Here is a 23,420-nt window from a genome sequence, read left to right as displayed (position 1 = left end):
GGCCGGTTGGATGCGTCCAGTTTAAACGCTGTCATTAGGTTTCAGAGTGAACGGGTGCCGGAGTTGATGGCTCCTGGGTGCTGCGGTGTGGACACCGCTGGGGGCTGGGTGCCCATCTAAGGGATGGGTGCCCCCCTTGGGGAGGGGTGGAGAGGTGGGGGGTCTCCGGGGTTGGTTTAGGGGACAGGACATGTGTGTGCACGCGCACACACGCGTGTGCCGCAGCATCCAGCCCTGCAGCAGGGCCCGGGCACCTCGATCCCTCACTTGAGTCCTCTCCCATGACCCCATGGTCACCTCCAACCCCATGCCTCAGTTTCCCTCTGGCTCTCCAGGGACCACCCAAAGCTGATGTCCTGGCATGGACTTTATTGCGGGGGCGTTTCTGGTGGTCTGTGGCTACAGGGATGGTCTGCTGGGCCAGCGAGGCCAGGATCCATCCGGGCTAGGAGCTGCGCAGGCTGGCAGCCTTCAAGGCTGGGGTTCTTCTGGGCCAGGGTCCCTCAGGGTTGGCGTCCACTGGGTCACGGTCCAGCTGAAACAGGGTCTGCCCAGGCTGGTGGCCAGCAGACTGGTGGCCATCTGGACCAGCATCCACCCAGGCTGGTGGCCAGCAGACTGGTGGCCATCTGGACCAGCATCCACCCAGGCTGGCATCCACTGGGGCCGACATCTGTTGGACCAAGCTCCATCCAGACCGTCGCAGCATCCATCTAGACCATGATCCAACCTTGCCCGCACCCATCAGACCAGGACCCCCCGGGCTGCTCCTCACTGCGGAGGAGAAACCACCGTCAGGCCCCGCAGCCCCTCCCACCCCCACCCCCACCCAACCTCCACCCCCCCGGCCGTGCCGGAGTGGCCCGGACCCCCCAGCCGGGCACCAACCCCTGGAGATGCCCCAGGGCTTGGTGGTCACCTTGAAGCCGCGCCAGGTCTCAATCTCCTGGAAGAGGGAGTTGCCGGGGCAGTCGGTGTGACCCATCTGGCGGTGGCCGCGTAGGGTGTAGTTGTGGTGGAGCCGACCGGTCCTCACGGCGCAGGGCAGGAGCCCGTCCCGCACCAGGGCGATGGTGTCAGGATCCGGCAAGGTGGTCGAGAAGTCTCCAACGTAGCCCACGCCGTAGCCTTTGCTGTTGTAGCCTTTGGTGTGGGCACCAACCCAGTGCCAACCCCGGCCTTGGTAGAGGTACCCGTCCGACCCCACCACGAAGCTGCAAGCACCCGTGGGTCAGGCTGAGCCGCCCGGGGATGGGTGACGGAGACCGGGGTGGGGTGACGGTGCCGTGGGCTCACCTGTAGCCGATGTCATCCCAACCGCGGGTGTCCTGGTGGAAGCGCTGCATGGCCCGCATGTCACGGGCGCAGGCGGGGAAGGTGCGGCACGGGGCGCTGGGCATGAAGGTGTGGTGGATGTAGACGGAGTCCAAGGGGAGGGTCAACGGTTTGGGGGTGCCCCGGTAGGGACGGGCACCCCACATGCACCGGGGCACGATGGCCGGGCACTCTGCGAGGGAAGGCAGATGGTGGGAGAAGGAGACTGGCCCGGTCCCGAGGACAGCTGGGGACATGGCAGTGTCCCTGTGGGGTCTTGGGGACTTGGAGCATCTGCCCAGCTTGGGGGCCCCTTGGTCTGGGACACGGGAGTGTCCTCCTGGGGTCTTCTCATCGAGGGGACGTGGAGCATCTGCTCAGGGTGTCCCTTGGCTGGGGACGTGGTTGTGTCCAGCACCAGGGGACACACCAGCAGCCATCCAGAGGACATGGTGGTGGCCAGCCAGGGGACACACATATTGGTGTCCACCCAGGGGACGAAGCAGCGTCCAGGGCCCCATTGTCCAGGGGACCTGGTGGCGTCCGCCCAGGAACCACCATGTGGGGACACAGTTATGTCCATCCAAGGGACGTGGTGGTGTCTGACCATGCCAGGCCACATGCCACCAGTTGGCTCTCAGAGCTTGACTCTCCCGTGGTGCCACCTACACCAGGGTGACCCTGGGCACCCCCCCATCCTCCCACCCAATTCTCTTTTGGAGAGGGGTGGGCAGATGTGATATCGCGACCCAGTGCCACCTCCCTACCCACGTAGACCTCCGTGAAGTCCCGCGCCGCTTGGCGAGCGATGGCCACCACCTCCTCCGGCCCCACGTCCTCCAAGAGCTCCTGGGTGGGTGGCAGCACCCGCAGCAGCCTCAACATCGCCGCTACCTCCTCCTCCAGCTTCCCCGGCCCTGTCAGCACCCCAAAATCTCGACGCCGATAACTGCTGGGAGGTCGCCCCGTCTCCGTGCCGTTGCCTGTCCCGTAGTAGCCCCGGAGAAGATCGGCGAGTGGGACGGGTGCTCGGGCCAGTTGTGCACCCAACAGCACCCCATCCATCGCCCCGTTGGCGATGGCATCAGAGATGGGTGACGGGGGTCCCAGCAGGGTGTAGTTTTGGGGGTCATCCACGTCGTCCCAACAGCCACCGGGCCCCAGCGTGGCTCGGTTGCCATCACCGCCACGAGCCAAGAGGAAGGATGTCCCCAAGGCCTCAGCGACGGTGACGGCGTAGAGCGCGTCGATGGGAGGCTCGAAGGTGGGGACGGGCCACCCCGCCGCCCGCTTGAGGCCAACCTCGATGCCGGCAAAGAGGGGGCCAAGGGCGACGGTGGAGCCGTCGGGTGCCAGCACCGCGCCGCGCTCGGGTGCCGCGGCGTCGCGGTGGAGGAGTTGGGTGAAGAGCAGCCACTGCTCGTGGCTGAGCGCTGCGGGGGCTGCCGGGACATCAGGTGGCTCTCCCAGCACCGCGCGGCACCCCGGGGTGCTGCAGCCGCCCAGCGCCCGCGCCAGCTCTGGCACGGTGCCGGCGAAGCCGTGGTCGGAGGACTCGAGGGCTTCCAGGATCTGAACCACGGAGTCCATGCGGCGCGGTGGGAGACCTGGGGCAGGGGATGGGGACGCGGGTGAGGGACCGAGGGGCACCCATGGGGTGGGGGTGCCGGGGGGTGCAGGGGTGGCATGAGTGTCCCAGGGTGGGTGACTGTGCACCCAAAACAGGGGGACTGCACCAAAATGAGGGGAGATGCGCCCAAAATGGGGTGGAAGCGCCCAGAAAAGGGTATAAGGACCCAAAAGAGGGTGAATGCACCCAAAAGAGGGTGAAAGCACCCAAAGCTGGGTGAAGGGGCCCAAAACAAGGTGAAAGGACCCAACACAGGGAAAAGGCACCCAAAACAGGGTGGAAGCACCCAGACCAAGGTGAATAAATCCAAAACAGGGCACGTGCACCCAAAACAAGGTGAATGCACCCAAAACTGGGTGAATACACCTCAGTCAGGGCAAATGCACCCAGAGGAGAGCAAATGCACCCAAAACCAGAGCAAATGCTCCCAAAACGGGGTGAAAGCACCTAAAACTGGGTGACTGCACCCAGAGCAATGTGAAAGCACCCAGAGGAGGGCGCAAGCACCCAGCAAAAGGGTGAACGCGCCCAAACCAGGGTGAAAACAACCCGAAGTAGGTCAAAAGCACCCAAAACATGGTGAATGCACCCAAACGAGGGCGAAAACACCCCAAAATCAGGACTAAAGTACCCGGAACAGGCTGCAAGCATGCCAAAAATGGCAAAAGCACCCCAAAAAAAAGTAACAAAGGCACCCAGAACTGGGCAACTGCACCCAAAGCAGGGTGAAAACATCCCCAAAAAGGCAAAAGTACCCCCCAAAATGGCAGAAGCACCCTAAAAAAGTAGCAAAGGCACCCAGAACCGAGCAACTGCAGCCAAAACTGGGCGAAAACACCTCCAAAAAGGCAAAAGTACCCCAAAAAACAGCAAAAACACCCTAAAAAAGTAGCAAAGGCACCCAGAACCGGGCAACTGCAGCCAAAACTGGGCGAAAACACCCCAAAAAAGGCAAAAGTACCCCCCAAAACCAGCAAAAGCACCCCAAAGCGGGTGACTGCACCCATCATGAGCACCCAAAGCCCGACTGAAGCCGAATGCGCCTAAAAGTGGGTGCAGCCCCTCCCCCACCGTCCCCCACCCTCACCCCTCGCCAGCCCCACCCATGTGGGCACAAATCTGGGCTCAAATCACCCGAATTAGGGGAAAAAAAAGCAGCTGGTGCCATTCTGGCCCCAAAAGGGGCTCCAAGAAGCCCCACATGCGTGTGGTGGTGTGTTGGTGCGTGTTGTAGCGTGTCGCTGCACGCCAGGGTGTGCTGCGCTGTGTTGTGGTATGTTGTGGGGTGTTGTGGTGTGTCACGGTATGTTGTGGCATGTCACAGTGTGCTGCAGTGGGCTGTGGCATGTTCTGGTATATCACGGTGTGTTGTGGCACGTCGCAGTGTGTTGTGGTGTGCTGTAGCATGTCGCAGCATGTTGTGGAGCGTTGTGGCATGTTATGGGGTGTTGTAGCATGTCGTAGCATGTCATGGCGTGTTGTGGCATGTGCCTACCTGTTCCGGGCTGAGCGCAGACGCTCAGGACCAGGAGGAGCCACAGGAACATGCTGCGGGATTCGGCCCCCGGTCGCGGTGTCCCGTGTTGTCCCGTGTTGTCCCGTGTCGTGGCCTCACTGGACTTTGTCCCCGCACCCGAGCACAGATGTCACCGGGGGTGGGGAGGGGACACGGGCACCAGGGGGTGTGGCAGGGGGACACACGTGTGTGTTGCGTGGGTGCTCCCGGTGGGGCAGCTCTGCAGCACGTGTGTGCTGCTGTGCACACGGGGGGGGGCCCTAGGAAGGGGCTACATGTGTGTGCGTGTGCACGGGGGGGGCGTGCACAAGGACTGTGGTGTACATACATGCACATGTGTGTGCACGTGCTTGTGCACGGGGTGTATACATACATGTGCATGCGTGGGGTGTGTGTGCATACGTACACGTGTGCATATATGCACATATACACACCCCCTGCGCACACACGTGTACGTATGCACATACCCTGTGCACACACATGTATGTATGCACCCCGTGCACAAGCATGTGCACACACATGTGCACGTATGTACACAATTCTTGTGCACACCCCCCCCGTGTATACACACACATGTAGACGTACATATGCACACCCCCCGTGAACACATGCAGGGGATGTGCATATATGCATCTGTGCCTGTATGTGCACACGCATGTGCTTGTGCCTGGGGTGCATCTATACACGTGTGTGCATACGTGTGTGCATACAGATGTTCATGTGCACAAAGAGTGTGTGCATATGTACATGTGCATATGTTCTCATGTGTGTGCACACGTGTGTGCCCGTGTGTATTGGCATGCGCAAGCAAAGGAAGCGTGTGCTTGTGCATGTGTCTGCGTGTGCATGCAGAGGGCTGCGTGTGCCACCAGGAGAGACAGCAGGGGACAATGCCACCAGGGCACGTGTCAGGGGACAATGCCACCAGAACACGCATGGGGGGACAATGCCACCAGGGCACGCGTGAGGGGACAATGCCACCAGGGCACATGTCAGAGCGTGAAGCCACCAGGACACGCACGAGGGGACAAAGCCACCAGGACACATGTCAGGGGACAATGCCACCGGGACACGCGTGAGGGGCCGATGCCACCAAGGCACGCATGTGGGGACAAAGCCAGCAGGATGCGCCTGATGACACCCGCCGCGGGCACACGTGACACGGCGGTGCCACCCCCCCGCCCTTCGCCCTGTCCCCAGGGAGCGGGTGCCATGGCGGTGGCCTGGGCGCTGGGTCCCCTGGGCGCGGTGGCCATCGGCACCCTGCTGCTGGCCCTGCTGCTGGGGTGGCTTTGGGACGCCGCGGTCGCCGTCACCCGCTTCCGGGCCACCTGCCACCAACTGCGCCGCTTCCCCCGGCCGCCGTGGCGCAACTGGCTGCTGGGTCATACGGGTTTGGTGAGGGGACGGCGGAGGGGACAGGGTGGTGGCAGCTGGGGGGGGCAGCAGGGGCAGGGTGGTGGCACCTGGGGGGGGCAGCAGGGGAAGGGTGGTGGCACCTAGAATGGGGGACACAGTGGGGACAGGGTGGTGGCACCTGAAGGGGACAGCAGGAGCAGGGTGGTGGCACTTGGGGAGGGCAGCAGGGACAGGGTGGTGGCACCTAGAGTGGGGGACACAGTGGGGACAGGGTGGTGGCACCTGAGAGGGGACAGCAAAGGCAGGGTGGTGGCACTAGAGGGGGTGGCAGGGACAGGGTGGTGGCACCTAGAGTGGGGGACACAGTGGGGACAGGGTGGTGGCACCTGAGAGGGGACAGCAAAGGCAGGGTGGTGGCACTAGAGGGGGTGGCAGGGACAGGGTGGTGGCAGCTGGGAGTGGTGGTAGAGACAGGGTGGTGGCACCTGAGGGGGACAGGGGCAGGGTGGTGGCACCCGGGGGGGAGTGGGACAGGGTGGTGGCACCTGAGGGGGACAGGGGCAGGGTGGTGGCACCCGGGGGGGAGTGGGACAGGGTGGTGGCACCTGAGGGGGACAGCTGGGGCAGGGTGGTGGCAGCTGGGGGTGTGACAGAGACAGGGTGGTGGCACCTAGAATGGGCGACACAGTGAGGACAAAGTGGTGGCACTTGGGGGTGCTGGCAGGGACAAGGTGGTGGCACTTGTGGGGGGACAGCAGGGGCAGGGTGGTGGCACCTGGGGGTTGACAGGGACAGGGTGGTGGCACCTGGGGAGGGTGACAGTTGGTACAGGAGGGGACGGTGGCAGGACAGTGGTGGCACCCGCAAGGGGATGGTAGGGACAGAGTGGTGAAGCCTGGGGACGTTGGGGACAGGGTGGTGGCACCTGGAGGGGGTGACAGCGGGGAGGTGATGGTGCCACCCGAGAGCTGGTGGAGGCAGAGTGGTGGCACCTTGGGGGGGGGGGGGGGGTGACAGCAGGGACACAGTGGGGACACTTGCATGGGTGACAGCAGAGACACGTGAGCTCTGGGTGTCTCCAAGAACATCTGTGACCTCAAGCTGAGCCCGTCCCCAACGCTGGCCAGAACCTGGGCTCAAGGGTGTCCCCAAAGCTGGCTGTCACCATGGGGACAGGGGTGTCCCCAAGGTTGTCACTGAGCCCCGCGGTGCCCCGTGCCGCAGGGGAGGAGCACGGAGGAGGGACTTCAGCAGGTGGACGAGCTGGTGGCCCAGTACCGGCACGGCTGCCTGTGGTGGCTCTCGCCGTGGACGCCCATCCTCCGCCTCTTCCACCCCGACACCCTCCGGCCCGTCCTCCTGGCCCCAGGTAGGACACGAGGGCCACCAACCCAGGCCTGAGGCTCCCCAGCGTCACCCAGAGGGGTCACTGTGGCTGGCCCGCCCACCCGGTTGGGGCCAGGCACCCATCCTGTGGTGGCCACCAGCCCAACCGCAAGGGACTTCAGAGCCACCACCTTTGGCTGGCCCAGCGAGCGCCCAGATGTCATGCCCTAGCGGCCACCAACCCCCCGCTGAGGTCCCCAGGGCCACCCAGAGGTGTCACCCATGTCTAGCCCAATGAGTGCCCACCCCATAACGGCCACCAACCTGTCCTTGAGGGTCCCCAGGGCCACCCAAAGGTGTGATCCATGGCCAACCCGGTGAGAGCCCAGATGGCGGCCACCAACGTCTCCTTGAGGGTCCCCAGGGCCACCCAGAGGTGACACCCATGGCCAGTCCAAATGCCACCCCATAATGGCCACCAACCTGTCCTTGAGGGTCCCCAGGGCCACCCACAGGTGTCACCCACGGCCTTCTGGGTGGCCTGCTTGTACCCAAGCCCCACCCTCTGGTGGTTATGGGTGCAGATGGGGGGGTCCCCTCTCCCTTGGGACCCCACCCTCCTCCCAAGTCCCCTGAGGGGACCTGATGCCACCCTGGTGACACCCCTCACCACCTCTGCTCCTCCTCAGCCATCGTCGCCCCCAAGGACCAGCTCTTCTACGGCTTCCTCAAGCCCTGGTTGGGTGAGTGGGTGCTCGGGGGTGGCGGGGCGGGTGGCGCAGCACCCATGGGTGCCGCAGGGGTGGAGCGGGGTGTCTCGCCGCAGGGGACGGGCTGCTGCTGAGCCGCGGGCAGAAGTGGGCTCGGCACCGGCGCCTGCTGGCACCCGCCTTCCACTCGGACGTCCTCAGGTCCTACATGGGCATCTTCAACCAGAGCACCCACGTCATGCACGTGAGCACCCGCTGCCGGCACCCCGAGGCCTGTCCTGCACCCCGAGCCCTGTCCTGCACCCAGACCCCAACCTGCACCCGCTGCTGGCACCCAAACCCCTGTCCTGCACCCCGAGCCCTGTCCTGCACCCAGACCCCAACCTGCACCCGCTGCTGGCACCCAAACCCCTGTCCTGCACCCCGAGCCCTGTCCTGCACCCAGACCCCAACCTGCACCCGCTGCTGGCACCCCGAGCCTTATCCTGCACCCCGAGCCTTGTCCTGCACCCCGAGCCCTGTCCTGCACCCAGACCCCAACCTGCACCCAGACCCCAACCTGCACCCGCTGCTGGCACCCAAACCCCTGTCCTGCACCCCGAGCCCTGTCCTGCACCCAGACCCCAACCTGCACCCAGACCCCAACCTGCACCCACTGCTGGCACCCCGAGCCTTGTCCTGTACCCCAAGCCCTGTCCGGCACCCCGAGCCCTGTCCTGCACCCACTGCCGGCACCCAAACCCCTGTCCTGCACCCCGAGCCTTGTCCTGCACCCCGAGCCCTGTCCTGCACCCGCTGCTGGCACCCAAACCCCTGTCCTGCACCCCGAGCCTTGTCCTGCACCCCGAGCCCTGTCCTGCACCCAGACCCCAACCTGCACCCGCTGCCGGCACCCAAACCCCTGTCCCGCACCCCGCGCCCTGTCCTGCACCCCGAGCCCTGTCCTGCACCCAGACCCCAACCTGCACCCAGACCCCAACCTGCACCCACTGCTGGCACCCCGAGCCCTGTCCTGTACCCCAAGCCCTGTCCTGCACCCCGAGCCCTGTCCTGCACCCAGACCCCAACCTGCACCCACTGCCGGCACCCAAACCCCTGTCCTGCACCCCGAGCCCTGTCCTGCACCCAGACCCCAACCTGCACCCAGACCCCAACCTGCACCCACTGCCGGCACCCAAACCCCTGTCCTGCACCCCGAGCCTTGTCCTGCACCCCGAGCCCTGTCCTGCACCCGCTGCTGGCACCCTGAGCCCTGTCCCGCACCCCGCGCCCTGTCCTGCACCCAGACCCCAGCCTGCACCCAGACCCCAACCTGCACCCACTGCTGGCACCCCGAGCCCTGTCCTGTACCCCAAGCCCTGTCCTGCACCCCGAGCCCTGTCCTGCACCCAGACCCCAACCTGCACCCAGACCCCAACCTGCACCCACTGCTGGCACCCAAACCCCTGTCCTGCACCCCGCGCCCTGTCCCGCACCCCGAGCCCTGTCCTGCCCCCAGCCCTGCCCCCCGCCCCGCCCACACGCGTGCCCCGCCCCCGCCCCCGCCCCGCCCCGCCCCTGAGGCCTGGCCCCGCCCCCAGGCGCAGTGGCGGGCGGCGGGCGCGGGGGCGCGGGAGGTGCTGGGCCCGCTCAGCCTCCTCACCCTCGCCGCGCTCCAGCGCTGCATCTTCAGCCACCACAGCCGCTGCCAGGAGTGAGTGTCACCCACAGTCCGCGTGTCTGCGTGTCCCCGGGGCCCCCGCGAGGCGCGCCCCCCACCCCGCCTCTGTGCCCTGATTGGGCGTCCCCCGCCCTGGCTCGGTCCCCAACCGGGGCCCCCCCGAGCTTTGCACCCATCAGGGTCCCCCCCGATCCGGTTGGGTCCCCAAATGGGCTGGGGTCCCATGTCCTGGCTCGGTCTCTAAGTGGTGTCCCCAGCCCTGGATCGGTCCCCAACCAGGGTCCCCCCGTGAGGGTTCTCCCCTTGTCCTGTCTCGGTCCCCAACCAGTGTCCCCTGTCCTGGCTCGGTCCTCAGCTGGTGTCCCCTGCCCTGGTTTGGTCCCCAACCGGGGTCCCCCTGAGCTTTGCACCCATCAGGGTCCTCCCCTGCTCCGGTTTTGTCCCCAAATGGGGTCCCCTGCCCCGGCTCAGTCCCCAACCAGTGTCCCCTGTCCTGGCTCGGTCCTCAGCTGGTGTCCCCTGCCCTGGTTTGGTCCCCAACTGGGGTCCCCCCTGGGCTTTGCACCCATCAGGGTCCCCCCCTGTCCTGGCTCGGTCCCCAACCAGGGTCCCCCTGATCTTTGCACCCATCAAGGTCCCCACCATCCCAACCCCCAGGGTTCCCCCACCCCAACTCTACCCCTCCTGGGGTCCCCCCTTCTTCCAGCTTTGCCCCCCCATCAAGGTCCATCCCACCCCCCGCCCCAGACCCTGGTGCCACCCCAGCCTGGTCCCACATGTCCTCATGGGACCTCCTGCCACCCCGCTGAAGCTCACCACGGCCAGTGGGGTGGCCGTCCCCGGTGGCCCACGGTGGCCGTCCCCAGCCGTCCCCAGTGTCCCCACAGGCAGCCCAGCGAGTACATCAAGGCCATCCTGGAGCTGAGCACCTTGGTGGTGAGACGCCATCACCGCCTGCTCCATCACCCATCGTGGCTCTACCGCCTCTCGGCCGACGGGCGCCGCTTCGCCCGGGCCTGCGCCATCGTGCACAGCTTCACCGCCTCCGTGGTGCAGCGCCGGCGCCAGGTCCTCAACCGCCTCGGCCACCAGGCCTGGCTGGAGAGCCACCAGGGACGGAGCATGGACTTCATTGACCTTCTCCTGCTCGCTAAGGTAGTGCTGGGGTGAGCTGGTGTGGCCATGGGCAAGGGTGGCCGTAAGGTGCTGGCCATAGGGGGATAGCAGTGGCCAAGGGGATGGTGGTGGCCACGGGGATGGTTGGCCATAGGTTGGTGGCCATAGTGGCCTGGTGGTGGCCAAGGGGATGGTGGTGGCAATGGGGAATTTGGCCATAGGGTGATGGCCATAAGCAGCATGGTGGTGGCCCAGGGGATGACAGTGGCCACAGGCAGGGTTGGTCATAGGCTGGTGGCCATAGTGGCCTGGTGATGGGCTGAGGGGAAGGTGGTGGCCATGGTGGCCATAATGGCATGATGGTGGCCAAGGGGATGGTGGTGAACATGGGAAAAGTTGGCCATAGGCTGGTCTCCATAGGGGCCTGGTGAAGATCAAGGGAATGGTGGTGGCCATGAGGAGGGCTGGCTGTAGGGTGGTGGCCAGAGGGGAATGGTGGTGGCCAGGGGGATGGTGTTGGCCATGGAGAAGGCTGGCCGTAGGGTGGTGGCCAGAGGGGAATGGTGGTGGCCAGGGGGATGGTGTTGGCCATGGAGAAGGCTGGCCGTAGGGTGGTGGCCCCAGGGGAATGGTGGTGGCCAGGGGGAGGGTTGGCTCTAGGGTGGTGGCTCCAGGGGGCCCCTTGGCTGCCGCGCTCACCCTTGCAGGACGAGGATGGCAACACCCTGTCGGATGAGGACATCTCGGCCGAGGCTGACACCTTCATGTTCGAGGGTGAGGGTGAAGCCACTGGGTGCCATCGGAGGGAGGGGACTCCCATGTCCCCTCGCTCACGTCTTGTCCCGGCAGGCCACGACACGACGGCCAGCGGCTTGGCATGGCTGCTCTACAACCTGGCCCGCCACCCCCACTACCAGGAGCGGTGCCGCCAGGAGGCCCGCGAGCTCCTCAAGGGCAGGGAGGTGGAGGAGATCAAATGGTGAGAGGTCCCCGGTGTCATCCTCCGGCCACCTGGCTTGGGGACCCCGGTGCCACCATCCCTCACCTCCAGGGAGGACCTGTCCCACCTGCCCTTCACCACCATGTGCATCAAGGAGAGCCTTCGCCTGCATCCCCCCGTCACCGCCGTGTCCCGGCGCTGCACCCAGGACATTGCCCTGCGTGATGGACGCGTCATCCCCAAGGGTACGGCTCGCTCAGGGTGCAAGGTGTCCCCAGTGTCACCGTCCCTCCTTGTCCCCTGTCCCTAAGGTGGCTCTTTCCATCCCATCAGGGATCATCTGCCTGTTGAGCATCTACGGGACCCACCACAACCCGGACATCTGGCCCGAACCTCAGGTAGAGCCACGTGGCCCTGGTGGCAGCACCATGGGACAGCGGGATGTCCCCGTCACCATGGGCAGGGACAACCCAACCATGTCCCCACGGCATGACGGTGTCCATGTCACTCCAGGTCTACAACCCACTGAGGTTCAGCCCAGAGAACAGCCAGGGAAGGTCCCCGTTGGCCTTCATCCCCTTCTCTGCTGGTCCCAGGTAAGCCATGGTGGGGACACAAGTGTCCCCACGTGTCACCCTCCCCCTCTGGTTGGGTTCAAGGTGGGGTGGTTGTCCCCCTACCATGACATTTGGGCATCAGGGGACAATGCTGTCCCCACATTTTGGGGAGCTTCCACCAACTGCTCCACCACCCAGATGGTTGGGGGGTGGGGGGCAGGTCTCCTGTCCCCTGTGTCCCTCCCACCATGGAGGTGACAAAGGGGCACGTGGTGGCAGGAACTGCATCGGCCAGAGCTTCGCCATGGCCGAGATGAAGGTGGTGGCAGCGTTGACGGTGGCACGCTTTGCCATCCGGCTGGACGCGGAGCGGCCACCACGCCGCAAGACCGAGCTCATCCTCCGCACCGAGGACGGGCTCTGGCTGGTGCTGGAGCCACTGCCGGGGGTGGCCTGAGGGACACGGGGACACGGGGGACACCCCTGCGTGGGGGGTGTCCCACCCGAGGGAGGAGTGGTGAATAAACGGTGGCACGGAGGGGACAGTGTCGTGGTGGTGTGGTGGGGGACGTGGTGCGGCTGGTGGGGATGTGTCCCCCTCAATCATGTGCCACGTCATGGCACAGACGTGTCCCTCCATGCCACATGTCACTGTCCCGCCGTGGACATGTCCTTGCATGCCGCAGGTCACCATCGTGGCATGGACATCTCCTTCTGGGCCACATGTCACCATCTATAGACATGTCCTTCCATGCCACATGTCACTGTCCCACCATGGACATGTCCCTCCATGCCACGTGTCACCTTCTGGGCCACATGCCCCCATCCATGGACGTGTCCCCCCGTGCCACATGTCACTGCCCAGGCACAGACATGTCCCCTGGGCCACATGTGACCACACATGCCCCCCCTCGTGCCACATGTCCCCAACCACGGACGTGTCCCCCTCGTGCCACATGTCCCCATCCTGGCACGGGCAGGAGCGGGTGGGCGTGACCACGGCCAGATAGTGGGCGTGGCTACAGCCCGGCACTGGGCGGTGCCCTCGCCATCTAGGGAGCGGGTGGGCGTGGCTATGGGCAAAAGGGCGGGGAGGCGGAGCCAGGGCTGTGCTCTCTGGTCACGTGAGGCGGGCGGGTGAAGCCGCGGTGCGGCGGCGCCATGGCGGCTCCGGCCGGTGAGCAACAACCGGGGACCGGGCTGAGGGACGCGCACACAGGGCCCGGGAGGGCGGCGGGGGCCCGTGTTGGCCCGCACCGTTCCCCCCGCCGCCCTCCCCGGCGGAGGCCTCCGGTACCCGCCGGTTAACGGCCGTTTCCCCTCAGAAACGGAGCGGCTGCTAGGCCGCGGCCCCGGGTACGGCACGGTGGAGTCCCCGGCCGTGGCGGAGGAAGAAGAGCTGCGACGCCGTCTCAAGTATTTCTTCATGAGTCCCTGCGATAAGTACCGGGCCCGGGGGCGGCGGCCCGTTAAGTTGGGGCTGCAGCTGGCCAAGATCCTCCTTGTCACCGTCCAGGTGTGGGGACAACAGGGAGGCGGGGACCGGGACACCGGGAAGGGGTGGCTCGGGACATGGGGACATTGGGGAGGGGGGGACCTGGGGACACCGGGGAGGGTGGCACTGGGGGGGTGTCCTGGGACATGGGGACATTGGGGAGGGGGGGACCTGGGGACACCGGGGAGGGTGGCACGGGGGGGGAGGTCCTGGAACATGAGGACATTGGGGAGGGGTGGCCCTGGTGTATGGGTGGCCCTGGGGATTGAGGACACTGGGGAGGGTGGCACTGGGGGGGTCCTGAGACATGGGGACATTGGGGAGGGGGGGGCCTGGGGACACCGGGGAGGGTGGCACTGGGGGGGTGTCCTGGGACATGGGGACATTGGGGAGGGGGGGACCTGGGGACACCGGGGAGGGTGGCACTGGGGGGGTGTCCTGGGACATGGGGACATTGGGGAGGGGGGGACCTGGGGACACCGGGGAGGGTGGCACTGGGGGGGTGTCCTGGGACATGGGGACATTGGGGAGGGGGGGGCCTGGGGACACCGGGGAGGGTGGCACTGGGGGGTCCTGAGACATGGGGACATTGGGGAGGGGTGGCCCTGGTGTATGGGTGGCCCTGGGGATTGGGGACACTGGGGAGGGTGGCACTGGGGGGGTCCTGAGACATGGGGACACCGGGGAGGGTGGCACTGGGGGGGTGTCCTGGGACATGGGGACATTGGGGAGGGGGGGACCTGGGGACACCGGGGAGGGTGGCGCGGGGGGAGGTCCTGGAACATGAGGACATTGGGGAGGGGTGGCCCTGGTGTATGGGTGGCCCTGGGGATTGAGGACACTGGGGAGGGTGGCACTGGGGGGGTCCTGAGACATGGGGACATTGGGGAGGGGGGGGCCTGGGGACACTGGGGAGGGTAGCACTGGGGGGGTCCTGAGACATGGGGACATTGGGGAGGGGGGGACCTGGGGACACCGGGGAGGGTGGCACTGGGAGGGTGTCCTGGGACATGGGGACATTGGGGAGGGGTGGCCCTGCGACCTGGGGACACTGGGGAGGGTGGCACGGGGGGGGGGGGTCCTGGAACATGAGGACATTGGGGAGGGGTGGCCCTGGGGATTGGGGACACTGGGGAGGGTGATACTAGGGGAGTCCTGGGACATGGGGACACCAGGGAATGGTGGCACTGGGGGGGGTCCTGACACATGGGGACACTGTGGGGGCAATGGGCACAGGGACATTGGGTTGGGGTGGCCCAGGGACAGTCAGCATGGGGACACTGGAGAGAGGTGGCCCTGAGACACAGGGACACCAGGGAAAAGAGCCTGGGGGGGTATTGGGCTCAGGGCCAGGGGGAAGGGGGTCCCCTGGGACATGGGGACAGCAGGGAGGGGGACACCAGGGTGGCCCTGAGGGGCAGTGGGCAGAAGGACACCAGGGCATGGGAAATTCAGGGGGGTGACGATGACACAGATGCTCTGGGGGGTGGCTCTGAGCACAGGAGGTGACTTCTGGGGATGGGGACATAGGAGGGGACACTGTGGGGAACACTGGGGATTTCGGGGGGGGGGACGACTTGAGTACTTGGGGACACTTGGTGGAGGTGCTTGGGGACAGTGGGGGACTCGGGAGAGGTGGGGTTTGTTGGGGTTACTCTGGTGGCGCGTCCCTGGGGTCCGAGTGCCACATGCTGGGGTGTCTCAGGCAGCGGGTGATACCGAGATGCCCCAAAAAGGGGGGGGACAGAAGGGACACCCCCCCACACACAGCGTCACCAGCTCCTCCACGGGCGCCAGGCTCCGTCCCAGGGTGGAGAAATCCCCTGGGAGCTGCTGGGCCGCAGTCACGAGGCGCGGCCGAGCAGCGCTAACAAGCGGCGTTTTGTGTTAATAAATACAAGCTAATTACCGGCACGAGGAGGGGTTCAGAGCGTGCAGGAAGGGAAAATGCTGACCAAGAGGAGGGAAGATCAGGGTCCGCTCTGCTGTCGCGTTCACGGGGCGTTTGGTGACACTGGGAGGGGTCCGTGCGTGTCCCCGAGGAGATTGTCCTCCCCCCCTCTGCGATGGGAGAGGAGCTTTGCCACAGGAAACCAGCCATTTTAAGGGATTTTAGGGCAACCAAGTGGATATGGGGACAACCCTGGGGACGTGCCAGCTGGCCCCTGGCGTCTTGGTGCCACCCAAGTGTAGGGTGATGGCACTTTGCCCCCTGTGAGCATCGTTGGGGTGAAACTGCTGCATTTTGGATCAAGGCGTCGTTGTTTATGGAGCTGCCAGGGCAGGGATTTAATCGTGGGCTCTTCTGTCCCTCAGCTCATTCTCTTTGGGCTCAGCAACCAGATGGTGGTGACGTTCAAGGAGGAGAACACCATCGCCTTCAAACACCTCTTCCTCAAGGACTACGTGGACGGCGCGGACGACTCCTACGCCGTCTACACGCAACGCGACCTCTACGACCGCATGTTTTATGCCATGGAGAAGGTGAGATCCTGGGGTAGGGGGGGACAACGGAGGTGGCTTGAGGCCACATCCAGCTGCTGAAGGCATCTCCTTCTCCAGTACTTGGCCATTCCCAACGAGACCATCGGCCGCTATGCCTACGTGCGGGGGGAGAGCGGCGGGAACCAGTCAGCCCTCATGCTGTGCCAGCAATACTACCGTAAAGGGCGCATCGATCCGGCCAACGACACCTTCAACATCGACCCCAAGATTGTCACGGGTGGGTTTTGGGGACGGTGGGGCTGAGATTCCTTGTCCCACAGCCACCGCTGCATCCCGGGGTGGGTTTTGGTCCAAGTTCTGGGCTTGAGAGGGTTCAAGGGGTCTTTGTGGGGCCTCGGGCTTCCCTGAAGGTGCTTCTCCCTCCCTGCAGACTGCCTGGGAGTGGACCCCGAGGACCCACAGACTCTTCCCCCAGAGCTGGATCGCAGCTACAAGAACTTCACTCTCAAATTTCACAAGTAATGGCCGATGCCTTCCCTGCAATCCGGGGTTCCCCAGTTTTTGGGGACGTCCCACCGGCGCAGGGTATGGGCGAGGGTGGAACGGGGACCCCAACGTGGGGAATTCCTTGTGCTGAAGACTGTTGCCAGGATGGAAAAGTCCCAGTCTGTTTTAAAAACCATTCGTGGGATAGAAACAAATCCACCCTTGTGCCGAGGGAGATGTGAAACCAGTGAGGTTGCACAACAAAGCAGCTGCTTTCCGGCCCCATCTCCATCGGTGTCGGCCGCAGAGCCGGCCTCGAGGCGCCACAGCTCTCATGCAACACCCGTGCTGGGGGTTGTTTTCCCTTCCTCAAAGCCCTGCACTGGCTTTTGGCAGCGTTTTGATGGCCCGTGGCCAAGCCCCAGAGTTGTGGGCACGTTATCAGCATGGACAGGCCCCATCTTCTTGCCGGTATTCGGCTGCTGGTGCAGAGAGATGGGGTGTAGCTTGCGGCACCATTTCTTCCAGAGTTCTAACTTCCCCCTTGAAGCAAAATTCACCGACGCTGAGGCAGGTTGGGTGTGATTAGCTCCTCTAAAGCTGGAGACACCCTGTCCTGGGGCTGTATGCACCCCCAAGGAAGGTGTTTACTCCCTTTCTGTCGGTTGTTTGACTCTTGGTGCTGTGTTTTGGGGTTTTGAGGGGGCTGAGACACCCTGGCCAAGCCCCCAGCAGGAGAATTAACAAATGTCCCTTCCCCCAGGCTCATCAACGTCACCATCCAATTCAAGCTGAAAGCCATCAACATCCAAACCATCATCAACAATGAGATCCCCGACTGCTACACCTTCACCATCACCGTGAGTGCATCGGCACCACTCCCCGCTTTGGGGTGATCCAGTTGGGCTGCACTGGGGTGGCAACGTCCTTTTTGGGGACCGGGTACAGGCAGCGTCGCAGCAACGGGGAGCTGCAGGGTGGTTTTAGGGGTGGTAACTGTGTGTGTGTGTGTCCCCTCCTTCTCTCCAGATCACGTTTGACAACAAGGCGCACAGCGGCCGGGTGAAAATCCGCCTCGACAACCAGGCTGACATCAAGGAATGCAAAGATCCCAGCGTCTTCGGCCGAGGTAGGAGCCGTGAGGGCGTGACAAAGGTGGCATCTGTCCCCAGTGGGTGCCACAGGGCTGCGGGGGGGGCTCAGGGTGCTCCTGGGTGGCTTGTCCCCCTCGTGAAGAAGAGCCGCTGCGCCTCTTGCAGGTGACAACTCCTTCCGGCTGTTCTTCGACGTCGTCGTCATCCTCGTCTGCTCGCTGTCCTTCATCCTCTGCGCTCGCTCCATCATCCGGGGCCTGATGCTGCAGCACGTGAGTGGTGGGACGGTGGGAAGCGACGCTAACCGCAGCCACCCTCCGCGGCCTGACCGGTGGGGACGGACAGAGCTACCACTGGGACGTTGTTTTGGCGCTGCCGGGTTTTGGAGGAAGCCCTTTCCCCACGGGGGATGCTCAGTCCGAGCTGTGGGTGCTGCGAGACGGGCAAAACTCCCGGGGTGGGGGGTAAAGGACCCCCACTTCTCCTCCCCGCGCAGGAGTTCAGCCGGTTCTTCCAGCGCCGTTACAACCAGAGCGTGTGTCTGTCGGACCGCATGGAGTTTCTCAACGGCTGGTACATCCTCCTGGTGATCAGCGACGTCCTCACCGTGCTGGGAACCATCATGAAGATTGGCATCGAGTCCAAGGTACACGGGGACACTGGGGAGCAAAGCTGGAGGGTTTGCAGATCCTGGGGGAGCTGGCACGGGCGTCCCCGTGGGCCGGGGAGGGGATGTTTCCGCGTGGCAGGAGGCAAGCCACACAACAGCCACCCCTTGGGCACTGGCGACGCGTTGTTTGCCCCGGTGAAGCTGTCTTGGATGCAATCAGAGCCGTGACGGCGGGTTAGGGGACAGATGTCACTCCTGAGGGGTTCACAGATCTGGCCCGGGTGGGACCCCAGACCCCCCCTTTCCCTCTGGGACAAGGAGGTGGCAACAAAGGGACGGGCACCGTCCTGTCTTGCTGCTGTGTTGTGGCTTGTGGCACCAGGATTTCGCTCTCCGCTAGCCTGTGGCCGGTGCAGAGGGTTGTTAGGGCTTTGGGGGGGATGGTGGGGACGTTGAGGCCAGCGTTGGCTGTGCCTTCAGGCCTGTGACGCTTCTGTCCCTGCAGAACTTTGCCAGCTACGACGTCTGCAGCATCCTCCTGGGCACCTCCACGTTGCTCGTCTGGGTCGGCGTCATTCGCTACCTCACCTTCTTCCAGAAGTACAACGTGAGTGACAGCGGGGAGGTGACCTGGGAGCTGAGGGGACAATTCCCAGGGCTGGGAATGGCCGTGCCAGCCTGGCCCTGAGCACCTGGGCGAGCTCAGGCTCCTCCTACAGCTGCTCTGTGTGTCCTCAGGGTCCCCATCCTGCCCTGTTGGGGACCGTGGGGTCTCACAGGGTGTCGTAACCGCTGCTGGGTCCCTTCCTGCTGGCACCCTTGGTGGAAAACAGGTTAATCCCGACTGGTTTTCCTCCACCAGATCCTCATCGTCACGCTGCGGGTGGCCCTCCCCAACGTCATCCGCTTCTGCTGCTGCGTGGCCGTCATCTACCTGGGCTACTGCTTCTGCGGGTGGATCGTGTTGGGCCCCTACCACGTCAAGGTGCCGCTTGGGTCGGGGGTTAGGGTGGGCTTCACCCACCTCCGGGCGATTCCCTGCGGGGATTTGGGAGGAGATGGGTGTGGAGCCAGGCCCTGTTTCGGGTTAGATACGGCGCCGCTCGTTGCCGCAGCCTCTCACGAAACAGCGTAGGGTGTCGGCGAGCGCTCGCTCCCTCCTTGGGAGCTCCCAGCCCAGCGGTGCAGGAGGTGACACAGTGGCTTGGACCGGCTGCCAGCCCTCCGTCACCTCCCTTCCCAGTTCCGATCCCTTTCCATGGTGTCCGAGTGCCTCTTCTCCCTCATCAACGGCGACGATATGTTCGTTACCTTCGCCGAGATGCAACAGAACAGCTACTTGGTGTGGCTCTTCAGCCAGATCTACCTGTACACCTTCATCAGCCTCTTCATCTACATGGTCCTCAGCCTCTTCATCGCCCTCATCACCGGCTCCTACGAGACCATTAAGGTGAGGACATGGCTTGGGGGGTTTTTGGGGTTTTGTTTTTTTTTGGAGAGGCGGGGGGTGAGTCCCAGTCCCCCGCGCCGAACGGCTTCCCCATCCCCTTTCCCCACAGCACCAGTGTGAGGGCGAAGCGCCCGTCTCCCAGCTCCACGCCTACATCGCCCAGTGCAAGGACAGCCCCAAATCGGGCAAGTACCGTCGCGACAGCGCCTCGTCCTGCTCCGTCTTCTGCTGCTGCGAGCGGTGAGCGGGCAGCTCCAGTGCTTGGGGGGGGGGGCAGCGGGGTTGGGGGGCTTCTAGCCAGTGGATTGGGACTGGGGTACGCTCTGCGACCCGCCTCCTGTGTGCTGGGAGAGGATTTATGGCTGTTTTTGCCACCGGCTCTTCATATGTGGCTGATCCCATGGGATTCCCAGCCTTTTTCCGTGCTGGTGAGTCTCGTGCCGGCGCCCCAAAATGGCTCCATGTCACCCCAAAATGGCTCCGTGCCGCCCCAAAATGGCTCCGTGCCTGTGGGGACCCCTCCACATGGGTATAACCGGGGTGCGTGGCCTCCCTGTGTCCCCCCCTCACCTCTCCCTGCCTGTTTCTGGCGGAGGGGAGGGCTCCCCTTCGCTACGACTGACTTATTAGAAAACTGAAACCCCCTTTTCCCAAATCCGTCGGGTTTTCTCCCCCGTTACGACCAGCCCTGTCTCCCCGCAGGGCTCCTCTACAGGACAACGCGCTGCTGGTGAACTGAGGGAGGGTCCCTCGCCGCAGACCCCCAGGGACACGAGGCACCGGTGCCCCGTGCTCCCCCCCGGCCCCGAGCGCTTTTAATTTATTTTATCGTCTGCTTTTACCAGCTCGGGGACCCCAAAGAGGGAGGGGGGAGAGGCGGTGGCTGTGTCCCCTGCACCTGGGGGACACCAGGTGGTCTCTTGTGGCCCTGTTATTTTTCTCGACGGACCCTTGGCCCGAACCGGAGCCGGGCACCCCGCGGGGGCTCAGCGTGGAGCCCTCCCTGCACCCCCTTGGATGTGTTTTAGGGGGGCACCTTGGAACTCTGTAACCTCACAGATCTGTTTTGGGGGGCAGCCCGGAGCCCTGCGACACACCCCCCCCCAGCCATTTGCGGGGGGCTCAGCCCAGAAACCTGCGACCCCCCAGCCATAGTTTGGGGGCTCAACTCGGAGCCCTGCGACCCTTTGGCTGCACCGGGGACTCGTCCCTGTCCTTGTCCCCAAGCCCTGCAGTCCCCTGGCACTGGCAGGGATGTGCCGGGGGCTTTGTCCCCAAGCCAAGCCGCCCCATGGCCACATTGGGGACCCATCCCTGCCCTTGTCCCCAAGCCAAGCACCCCCTCAGCCACACTGGGGACTTATCCCTGAGCCCCTCGGTCCCGTCAGGGACTTGTCCCTGCCCTTGTCCCCAAGCCAAGCCACCCTTCGGCCATCTTGGGGACTTGTCCCCAAGCAGCTCCTTGGCCAGGTTGGGGACTCATCCCTGTCCTTGTCCCCAAGCCCTACAGTGCCCTGCACGTGTCAGGGATGTGCCGGGGGCTTTGTCCCCAAGCCAAGCCACTCCTTGGCCATACTGGGGACTTGTCCCCAAGCCCTGCAGTCCCCTGGCACTGTCAGGACTTTGTCCCCAAGTCCTGCAGCCCCTTGGCTGCATCAAGGACTGGTCCCTGTCCTTGTCCCCAAGCCAAGCTACCCCTCGGCCACCTTGGAGACTCGTTCCTGAGCCCCTTGGTCCCGTCAGGGACTTGTCCCTGCCCTTGTCCCCAAGCCGAGCCACCCCTTGGCCACATTGGGGACTTGTCCCCAAGCAGCTCCTTGGCCAGGTTGGGGACTCATCCCTGTCCTTGTCCCCAAGCCCTACAGTGCCCTGCATGTGTCAGGGATGTGCTGGGGGCTTTGTCCCCAAGCCGAGCCAACCCCTGGCCGTGTTGGGGACTCATCCCTGCCCTTGTCCCCAAGCCCCACAGCCATTTTGCAGGCAGCTCCGAGGCACAAAGGGTCGCAGCAGCACCCCTTGACCCCCCCAAACCCCCCTTCCACTCCCCCCCACCCCCCCCAGGACCGGGGCACTGGGGTAAGAGCGAGACGGGTGGCGTGTCCCTGTCCTCGGGGGCTGCGGTTTGGGCTGTTTACGCGCAGCAGGACGGGTCAAGGTCGCGGATTGTAAGCGGCGGAGCAGCTGCTGCCGGCTGGAGCGGGGCCAGCGGCCGCTCGCACCAGGCACCGCTGCCTCCGCCTGCCTTCCCAGCACCCAAAAAGGCCAAATTTAACCCCAAATCAGGGTCCTGCCGGCGATGGGGGCGACCGGCGCTGCTCTGAACGCCTCTTTCATTCATGGACTGAGTTGTGGCTGGTCTCAGCCTTGGGGGGAGCTGGGGGGGTTGGTGCTCGCTCTGGGTTTTACTCCCCGGTTTGGGGAGCGGGGGTCGTGCCCTGTGGGGGGGTCCCAGTGGGTGCCCCCGGTGCGGGAGAATAAAGCCCCCTGGGTGACCAGTGGGTCTGTGCTGCTGTGGGACCCCCTGCGCCGCGGGGAGTGGGTGCCAGCACCTATAGGGCCAGGGGTGCTTGTGGGGTTGGGGGTGCAGTCACCCTTGGGGGTCCCAGGGCTGGAGGTGGGATGGTGGGTGCTGCCACCCCGGGGTGCCCATGGGTGGGGGACAATGGGTGCTGCCACCCCGGGGTGCCCATGGAGGGGACAATGGGTGCTGCCACCCCGGGGTGCCCATGGGTGGGGGACAATGGGTGCTGCCACCCCAGGGTGCCCATGGGTGGGGGACAAGGGGTGCTGCCACCCCGGGGTGCCCATGGGTGGGGGATGAGTGTTGTCACCCCAGGGTGCCCATGGGGGGACAGGGCTGGCGGTGGGTGCCACCAGAGGGTGCCCGTGGAGGGGCAAGGACAGCAGTGGGTGCCACCACCCCTGGGACCAGGGCTGAGAGTGGTGTCAGCACCCTGGGGAGCTCATAGGGACTCAGGGGTGGCACTGGGTGCTGTCACCCCAGGGTGCACAGGGAGGGACAAGGGTGCCACCAGCTATGGGGACAAGGCTGGCCGTGGTGCCACCACCCGCGGCGGGGACAGGGCTGGCAGTGGGGCCGTGGGTGCTGTCACATTGGGGCGCCCATAGCGGGGACAATGGGTGCTGCCGCCCCGGGGTGCCCAAGGGGACAGGCCTGAGGGTGGTCCTGTGTCCCCACCCCTGGGGACAGCCCCCCCCCCCCCCCTCCCAGATTTGGGGTTCTCCCCTCCCCCCGCCGCCCTCCCCTGCCACTCCCAAGATGGCGCCGCGGTGCGCACCAAGACCCACCCCCGCCCTCCCGCGCCGTCGACTTGTGATGACGTCACTACACCCCCACTTCGTGCCACACTGAAAATGGCGCCCGCCCTCTCGGCCGCACAGCCTCCCCCCTCGCCTGACCTTCTCAAGATGGCGCCAGCGCCGCGCCGTCCTCCCCGCCCCTCCCCGCGTGACGTCCGCGGGAGAGGCGGGGCGGCTTTAAAGGGACCATGACCCCAGCGGGGGCCGCCGCTACCGCCGAGGCCGGAGCGGGGCGGCGACCGGCGGCTGGTGAGTGCGGGGGGGAGGGGGGGCATTATCGCCCCGGGAGGGTGCGGGGGCAGCACCCACTTTGGGGATTCCCGGGGAGGGGGGGGGCTCGGTCCGTCTTGGCGTGGGGGGGGGGGCCAGAACCACTCGAGGGGGGCAGTTT

The 23,420-nt window shown here is 65.1% G+C and overlaps 4 protein-coding genes across 5 annotated transcripts; 3 read left to right on the top strand and 1 right to left on the bottom strand.

Moving 5' to 3' along the window:
• Positions 1 to 446: 446 nt before the first annotated feature.
• PGLYRP2 (peptidoglycan recognition protein 2) lies at positions 447 to 4,544 on the bottom strand. Its single transcript, XM_042802854.1, has 5 exons — positions 4,440 to 4,544; positions 2,082 to 2,921; positions 1,297 to 1,507; positions 920 to 1,214; positions 447 to 774 (listed from the first exon to the last, which is right to left on the bottom strand). The coding sequence occupies exons 1-5, from the start codon at positions 4,489 to 4,491 to the stop codon at positions 772 to 774; spliced, it is 1,401 nt and encodes a 466-aa protein (XP_042658788.1). The 5' UTR covers positions 4,492 to 4,544; the 3' UTR covers positions 447 to 771.
• A 1,111-nt stretch (positions 4,545 to 5,655) lies between these two features.
• On the top strand, positions 5,656 to 12,666 carry LOC116963276 (cytochrome P450 4F22). Its single transcript, XM_042802846.1, has 12 exons — positions 5,656 to 5,858; positions 7,044 to 7,188; positions 7,835 to 7,888; positions 7,972 to 8,099; positions 9,436 to 9,548; positions 10,403 to 10,670; positions 11,339 to 11,405; positions 11,481 to 11,610; positions 11,683 to 11,816; positions 11,905 to 11,969; positions 12,085 to 12,167; positions 12,408 to 12,666. The coding sequence occupies exons 1-12, from the start codon at positions 5,673 to 5,675 to the stop codon at positions 12,583 to 12,585; spliced, it is 1,551 nt and encodes a 516-aa protein (XP_042658780.1). The 5' UTR covers positions 5,656 to 5,672; the 3' UTR covers positions 12,586 to 12,666.
• A 553-nt stretch (positions 12,667 to 13,219) lies between these two features.
• On the top strand, positions 13,220 to 22,203 carry MCOLN1 (mucolipin TRP cation channel 1). Its single transcript, XM_042802845.1, has 14 exons — positions 13,220 to 13,305; positions 13,454 to 13,644; positions 15,940 to 16,107; positions 16,186 to 16,345; positions 16,499 to 16,586; positions 17,318 to 17,414; positions 17,584 to 17,683; positions 17,814 to 17,920; positions 18,145 to 18,294; positions 18,764 to 18,865; positions 19,121 to 19,243; positions 19,502 to 19,708; positions 19,818 to 19,948; positions 20,411 to 22,203. Exons 1-14 carry the CDS (start codon positions 13,290 to 13,292, stop codon positions 20,445 to 20,447), a joined length of 1,677 nt encoding a protein of 558 aa, XP_042658779.1. The 5' UTR covers positions 13,220 to 13,289; the 3' UTR covers positions 20,448 to 22,203.
• LOC122154448 (vegetative cell wall protein gp1-like) lies at positions 20,963 to 22,203 on the top strand. 2 transcript variants are annotated; one of them, XM_042802848.1, is made up of 2 exons: positions 20,963 to 21,287; positions 21,452 to 22,203. In XM_042802848.1, the coding sequence occupies exons 1-2, from the start codon at positions 20,963 to 20,965 to the stop codon at positions 22,027 to 22,029; spliced, it is 903 nt and encodes a 300-aa protein (XP_042658782.1). In that variant the 3' UTR covers positions 22,030 to 22,203. The 2 variants fall into 2 exon arrangements, with proteins under 2 accessions (XP_042658782.1, XP_042658781.1); XM_042802847.1 differs by having other exon boundaries at positions 20,963 to 21,291; positions 21,456 to 22,203.
• Positions 22,204 to 23,420: the final 1,217 nt, after the last annotated feature.

Source organism: Tyto alba, unplaced genomic scaffold, assembly GCF_018691265.1.
Source record: "Tyto alba isolate M040663 unplaced genomic scaffold, T.alba_DEE_v4.0 Super-Scaffold_4, whole genome shotgun sequence".
NCBI lineage: Eukaryota > Metazoa > Chordata > Aves > Strigiformes > Tytonidae > Tyto > Tyto alba.
The sequence above is the reverse complement of the archived record's forward strand: the minus strand, read 5'-3'. Positions and strand labels throughout refer to the sequence as shown.

Excerpts from the sequence above, each read along its gene's own strand:
- PGLYRP2 (XM_042802854.1), bottom strand. The coding sequence starts at position 4,491 with ATGTTCCTGTGGCTCCTCCTGGTCCTGAGCGTCTGCGCTCAGCCCGGA. Across the intron at positions 2,922-4,439 it reads CTGCGCTCAGCCCGGAACAG|GTCTCCCACCGCGCCGCATG; the intron begins GTAGGCACATGC and ends CCCCTGCCCCAG. Across the intron at positions 1,215-1,296 it reads TGGGATGACATCGGCTACAG|CTTCGTGGTGGGGTCGGACG; the intron begins GTGAGCCCACGG and ends GGGTGCTTGCAG.
- LOC116963276 (XM_042802846.1), top strand. The coding sequence starts at position 5,673 with ATGGCGGTGGCCTGGGCGCTGGGTCCCCTGGGCGCGGTGGCCATCGGC. Across the intron at positions 7,189-7,834 it reads GCCCGTCCTCCTGGCCCCAG|CCATCGTCGCCCCCAAGGAC; the intron begins GTAGGACACGAG and ends GCTCCTCCTCAG. Across the intron at positions 8,100-9,435 it reads AGAGCACCCACGTCATGCAC|GCGCAGTGGCGGGCGGCGGG; the intron begins GTGAGCACCCGC and ends CCCCGCCCCCAG.
- MCOLN1 (XM_042802845.1), top strand. Across the intron at positions 16,108-16,185 it reads TGTTTTATGCCATGGAGAAG|TACTTGGCCATTCCCAACGA; the intron begins GTGAGATCCTGG and ends CTCCTTCTCCAG. Across the intron at positions 19,949-20,410 it reads GTCTTCTGCTGCTGCGAGCG|GGCTCCTCTACAGGACAACG; the intron begins GTGAGCGGGCAG and ends GTCTCCCCGCAG.
- LOC122154448 (XM_042802848.1), top strand. The coding sequence starts at position 20,963 with ATGTGCCGGGGGCTTTGTCCCCAAGCCAAGCCGCCCCATGGCCACATT. Across the intron at positions 21,288-21,451 it reads CCACTCCTTGGCCATACTGG|GGACTTGTCCCTGCCCTTGT; the intron begins GGACTTGTCCCC and ends TGGTCCCGTCAG.